The 6,447-nt window shown below is 52.1% G+C and overlaps 1 protein-coding gene across 1 annotated transcript; it reads left to right on the top strand.

Moving 5' to 3' along the window:
* Positions 1–1,917: 1,917 nt before the first annotated feature.
* Positions 1,918–3,819, top strand: LOC134546452 (major surface-labeled trophozoite antigen 417-like). Its single transcript, XM_063389267.1, has one exon. The coding sequence runs from the start codon at positions 1,918–1,920 to the stop codon at positions 3,817–3,819; it is 1,902 nt and encodes a 633-aa protein (XP_063245337.1).
* Positions 3,820–6,447: the final 2,628 nt, after the last annotated feature.

Below are 6,447 nucleotides of genomic sequence, written 5' to 3' on the forward strand. Positions count from 1 at the left end.
TTTATTACGTTGACTATCATCTCAGCTTTTCTCAAAGAGCCCAAATTAGTGCCTCGCTCTCCTCCTGCCGCCTCCCTCCTCCCTGCTCTGCTGGCAGCAGGAGGTCGAGGCTGGTGGAGCCACTGGATGTTCCCGAACATCCCACATCCCCACGAGGGAACTGTCCCGCCCGGATGGGGCCGGCGCCATCGCAGGATCACGTGTGCAGAGCAGGTATCGGCCGCCTGGCTGTATCTCAGGTGTAGAGAATTGTTATAAATGCTCAGCCAATTTTCCAGATTAATAAAGTAGTTTTATTAATTTAAGGAAGTATAGAACAAAATTTACCCATACCAGCAATCCAAAGGACAACGCCCATAGACCCGGGATCGGCATTGGGTGAAGCTCTGTCACAGCCTCAATCGCACCGTGACGCCCCTCTGTTCACAAATCCCTCCCGCTTTAAAATCCCCTCATATATTCTTTATTTCGCCTAAGGACTCATAAAGTAATTTCCGTTCTTTTACTCAGTCTCCCTCCCCGATGAACAGGTTCTTCAGAGGAGGGATGAACACTGCTTTTGGGGTTTCGGGTGGATGAACAGAGGTGTGTCTTCCTTCCATGCGTTGGCTGAGATTCGTGTCCACAGTCAATGACTGAACCCAGCAGTCCTTGTCGCCACACAGAGATGGCTCCTTCCTTCGTGGCCTCATTCTCTCCACTCAGGCACACCTTTGTCAATGTCTGAAAAGCAACTTTTATAAGCCTGGGCTTGTCTGTTTCCAGGGCAAAACCCCTGCTTATGAATTAACTGTATGTAAGGCTTCTCAATGGGCAGAGCCGGTGACAAAGTATCTCTGTAAGCAAAGCAGCTGTGGTAGCGCGTGGTTTATTGTGAGGGCCTTGCTTGTAGCTGCCAGGCACAGCTAAAGCAGGCCAGGAGAGCAGGAAAAGAGGGGAAAAGAGGAGAAAAGAGGGGGGAAAGAAAGGGAAAAGAGGGGGTGAAGGGGGGGGAAAGAGGGGAAAAGAAGAGGAGGTTCTGGTAACTGTACAATAAATGTCTTTCCAAGTTGAATAGTCTGTGTTGGACCAACCAATCTAATCCAAGATACCAATCTCACAGCATTTACATACAGCCAACAGAACTGTCCCATTACCTTTGGCAAGAGAGGGCATCTCAAGGGAGATGGCCCTCAGCTAGGCACACTATAGTTCACTAACTGATGGCTTGATATTTTACATCTCAAAGCTTGCCTCCATTTCTATCTCGCCTGTTGGTCTCATACTCCCAGAATCTAAACCATCACATTTACAAGGCCTCCCTACTTCATCCCTCCCAACAACTGTATTTTATACCCATATTCCTAAAAATTACAACCTAAAACCATGAATTATCCTCAGTCATCTATAACAGAATGAATTGTTTAAAATTGATATAACATTCCAATGTGAGAGGTTAATGCAGGTAATGAATTGCTGTAAGCTAATGAAGGTAATGATTTGTTGTGATTTAATGAGGATAAAGAGTACTTTGTTAAGTGAAGTTGTCTGTTGAATGTTTTATTGTTGTGTAAATCCCTTTACCGGCACTGCCCCGCTCCTCCAAGATGGCGAACCACCCGGAAACCACGAGGGGGTGACGTCACCCGGTATGCAAATGTGGGAGTCCCATGAGGCTTAGCGCGCTGGCCAGTGGCGCCCCCCAGCGAGCGGCGCGGGCTCGGCAGGGAGCGAAACCGCCCCGGCCGCGGGACGGGAGAGCGGCGGCGGCACCGCCCGGGGCCCTGCCCTGACAGCCCGGCCTGAGCGCGGAGGGGCGTGGGGAGGGCGAGGGGAGCGCAGGCGGGAGGCGGCGCGGGGCGGATCCGCGGGGATCGGCGCTGCCGGCCCGGCCCGCGCCGCCCCGGGAGCGGCGTGCGGGGCGTGCGGGGCGTGCGGATGTGCGGGGTGTGGGGGAGCGGTGTGTGCGGGTGTGTGTGCGGTGTGTGCGGTGTGTGCGGGGTGTGTGCGGGGTGTGCGGTGTGTGCGGGGTGTGTGCGGGTGTGTGGGGTGTGTGCGGTGTGTGCGGTGTGTGCGGGTGTGCGGGGTGTGCGGGAGCGGTGTGTGCGGGTGTGTGTGCGGTGTGTGCGGGTGTGTGCGGTGTGTGCGGGTGTGTGCGGGTGTGTGCGGTGTGTGCGGGGTGTGCGAGGTGTGTGGGGTGTGTGCGGGGTGTGTGCGGGGTGTGTGCGGGGTGTGCGGTGTGTGCGGGGTGTGTGGGGTGTGCGGGTGTGTGCGGGGTGTGCGGTGTGTGCGAGGTGTGTGCGGGGTGTGCGGGGTGTGCGGGGTGTGCGGGGTGTGTGCGGGGTGTGTGCAGGGTGTGCGGGGTGTGCGGAGTGTGTGCGGGTGTGTGCGGGGTGTGTGCGGGTGTGTGGGGTGTGTGCGGTGTGTGCGGTGTGTGCGGTGTGTGCGGGTGTGCAGGGTGTGTGCGGGTGTGTGCGGGTGTGTGCGGTGTGTGTGGGGTGTGTGCGGGGTGTGCGGAGTGTGTGCGGGTGTGTGCGGGGTGTGTGCGGGTGTGTGGGGTTTGTGGGGTGTGTGGGGTGTGTGCGGTGTGTGCGGGGTGTGTGCGGGGTGTGTGCGGGGTGTGCGGGTGTGTGCGGGGTGTGTGCGGGGTGTGTGCGGGGTGTGCGGGTGTGTGCGGGGTGTGTGCGGGGTGTGTGTGGGGTGTGTGCGGGGTGTGTGCGGTGTGTGCGGTGTGTGCGGGTGTGCGGTGTGTGCGGGGTGTGTGTGCGGGGTGTGCGGTGTGTGCGGGGTGTGCGGGTGTGTGCGGGGTGTGCGGGGTGTGCGGGGTGTGTGCGGGGTGTGTGCGGGGTGTGTGCGGGGTGTGTGTGCGGTGTGTGCGGGGTGTGTGCGGTGTGTGTGCGGTGTGTGCGGGTGTGTGCGGGTGTGTGCGGTGTGTGCGGTGTGTGCGGTGTGTGCGGGGTGTGCGGGGTGTGTGGGGTGTGTGCGGGGTGTGTGCGGGGTGTGCGGGTGTGTGCGGGGTGTGTGCGGGTGTGTGCGGTGTGTGCGGTGTGTGCGGGTTGTGCGGGGTGTGCGGGGTGTGTGCGGGGTGTGCGGGGTGTGCGGGGTGTGTGCGGGGTGTGTGCGGGGTGTGTGTGCGGGGTGTGCGGGTGTGTGCGGTGTGTGCGGGGTGTGCGGGTGTGTGCGGGGTGTGCGGGGTGTGCGGGTGTGTGCGGGGTGTGCGGGGTGTGTGCGGGGTGTGTGCGGGGTGTGTGTGCGGGGTGTGCGGGTGTGTGCGGTGTGTGCGGGGTGTGCGGGTGTGTGCGGGGTGTGCGGGGTGTGTGCGGGGTGTGCGGGTGTGTGCGGGTGTGTGCGGTGTGTGCGGTGTGTGCGGGTTGTGCGGGTGTGTGCGGGGTGTGCGGGGTGTGCGGGTGTGTGCGGGGTGTGCGGGGTGTGTGCGGGGTGTGTGCGGGGTGTGTGTGCGGGGTGTGCGGGTGTGTGCGGTGTGTGTGGGGTGTGCGGGGTGTGTGTGTGGGGTGTGTGCGGTGTGTGCGGGGTGTGTGCGGGGTGTGTGCGGTGTGTGCGGTGTGTGTGCGGTGTGTGCGGTGTGTGCGGGGTGTGTGCGGTGTGTGCGGTGTGTGCGGGGTGTGTGTGCGGTGTGTGCGGTGTGTGCGGGGTGTGCGGGGTGTGTGCGGTGTGTGCGGGGTGTGTGTGCGGGGTGTGTGGGGTGTGTGTGGGGTGTGCGGGGTGTGCGGGGTGTGTGCGGGGGGTGCGGGGTGTGTGCGCCCCGCGTGTCCGCGCCGCCCCCGGGGCCGAGGGACCCCGCCCGTGCCAGGAGCTGCTGCTGCTCATCGCTGGTGGTGACCAGAGTGTGCGGATTATTCCCTGGGTTTTATCCATTATTTTCCTGACTTTTTTCCCCCAATTATTCCTGATGTTCCCCTGATTCTTTCCCTGATTTCTCTCTGATTTTTTCCCCCCGATTTTTTCCCCCCCGATTTTTATCCCGGGTTTCTTCCCTCATTTCCCCCTGATTTTTCCCCAGATTTTTCCCCAAATTTTTTTCCCATTCTCCTCTGATTTTTCCCCGATTCCACCCTGATATTTTTCCTGTTTTTTCCCTGGTTTTCCCCCGATTCTTTCCTGATTTTTCCCTGATTTCCCCCCCCCTCCCCCCCCATTTCATCCCATTTTTCCCATTTTTTCTGGTTTTATCCTGATTGCTAATATTAATATTGATGCCAATTTTGTATTTTTTTTTTGTCTTTTTCTCCCACTTCACCCTGATTTTTTCCTGATCTTCTCCCTGATTTTTCTCCGATTTTTTTCCCTGAGTTTTCCCCTCTGATTTTTCCTTTGCCTCAAATAACTCATCCCTGAGAAAATTTTGGGAATTCCAAAGCCGAAAAAAACTCCGTGAGGCCGGTTTATTTCTTCATTCCCTGCCAGAATCCCGGGAATTTTCCCTCCCATTATTCCAGGAATTTAGAGGAAAGTTGGGGTGGAAAATGGGAAAATTCCCAGATTTTGATGGAATTTTGGAATGCAAAATAAAACCTCGAGGTTTTTAGGAAATTCAGGGGTGGCAAAAGGGAAAAATCTTGAGTTAAAGGGAAATTTGGGCTAGAGAACGGGAGCACCCTAGGATTTCTGTATTGCAAATGGAAAATTCCAAGGTTTTAGGGCTGGAAAAAGGGGAACATTCCAGGATTTTGGGGAATTCTGGGATGGAAAAGGGAGAAATTCCCAGATTTGCAGGCTAAATAATGGGGGAAATCCAGGCTTTTGTGGAACTTGAGGCTGGAAAAGGACAAAATTATTGGATTTAGGGTGGGAAAAAGGGGAAGTTGGCGATTTTTGGGCTGGAAAAAGGAAAAAAAACCCCAAATTTTTGTGGAATTTTGGGATGAAAAAGAGGAAAATTTCTAAATTTTGGGCAAATTTGGGCTGGAAATGAGAAAATTCCTGGAGATTTTGATGTAACTTGGGGCTAGAAAAGGGGAAAAACTCCTGGATTTTTTTTGTATTTTGCTCTCCCCTCCACAATTCCCTCCCCTCCCCTTCCCCAATTCCTAAAAAAACCAACCCCAAGAAAAAGAACAAATTCCACCAGAAATTAGAAAAATGCCACATTTATTGCTACAAGAAACGCTTCATGTACATGGAACTACGAGGACAGAGAGGGAAATGGGTGGGAAAACATCCCCCAGGAATTCTTCCAGAATTCCCAGAAATTCCCAGAATTTTTCTACAACTCAAGGAAATTACACCAAAAAACCATGGAAAAAAATCGAGGCACTCAGCCACACATTGGAAACAAAGTGTAACTGTTCATTTTCGAAAGGTTTTATTTTTAAGTTTTATATTTTTTTATTTTTTATTTTTAATTTTTTTTGTCCTTTTTTCGAGAATTTTGCCCTTTTTTTGTCCTTTTTTTTTGCGACTTTTTTCCCCGTTTTTAAATATTTGCCCTTTTTTTTTTGATTTTACCCCTTTTTAAAACCTTTTAACCATTTTTCCATATTTTTTCAAATTTTGCCTTTTTGCTTTTTTCATTTTTTTCCTTTTCCCCCATTTTTTCATTATTCCCATTTTGATTTTTTCCCATTTAACCCCTCATCTCTTCACATTTGTCCCATTTCTATTTTTTATTTTTTCCCTCTTTTCATTCTCCCCCTTTTTTTCTCCATTCCCCCCATTTTTTCCTGCTTCCCCCTTTCTTTATTCCCTTCCCCCTTTTTTTCCTTTTCCCTTTTTAATTTCCCTTTCCCTTCCTTATTTCTCTCCTTGCCCCATTTTAAATCTTCCTCTTTTTCCTCTTCCTCCTCTTTTTTATTTCCCTTTCCTCCCCGTTTAAACTTCCTATTTTCTCTCCCCTTTCCCTCATTTTTTCCCCTTTCCCCACTTTATTCCCTTTTTTAATTTCCCCTTCCCCTCCTTTTTTCTTTTTTACTTTTCCCTTTTTTCCCTCTTTTCCAATTTCCCTTTTTCTCATTTCCCCCCTTTTTTATTTCCCTTTCCTCCCCCCTTTCTGCTTTCCCCCTTTCCCATTTTTCCCTTTCCCCCCTCTATTTCCCCTTCTCCCTTTTTAAAAATTTCCTTTTTTCATTTTCCCCTTTTTTAATTTCCCCCTTCTCCCCATTTTCTCCCCTTTTATCTCTTCCCCTTCTTTTTTATTTCCTGTTTTTCCCTTTATAAATTTTCCCTTTTTTCCCTTTTCTCCATTTTTCTCCCTCTTTCCTTCTTTTTATTTCCCATTTTCCCCCATTTCCCCCTTCCGCTCTTTTTTATTTCCTCTTTTTCCCCATTTTTACCTTTCCTGAATTTCCCCTTTTCCCCTTTTTTCTCCCCATTTTCCCCCACCCCCAAACCCCCCTAAACCCCAATTTTTCCCCCTTTTCACCACAAAACACCGTTTCTATCTATATCCCCAAATACCAAGAATAAAATACCAAACAGTTTTTAAAATTTCTTTCCGACCCTCCTGCAAAG

This window comes from Prinia subflava, unplaced genomic scaffold, assembly GCF_021018805.1.
Source record: "Prinia subflava isolate CZ2003 ecotype Zambia unplaced genomic scaffold, Cam_Psub_1.2 scaffold_87_NEW, whole genome shotgun sequence".
Taxonomy (NCBI): Eukaryota; Metazoa; Chordata; class Aves; order Passeriformes; family Cisticolidae; genus Prinia; species Prinia subflava.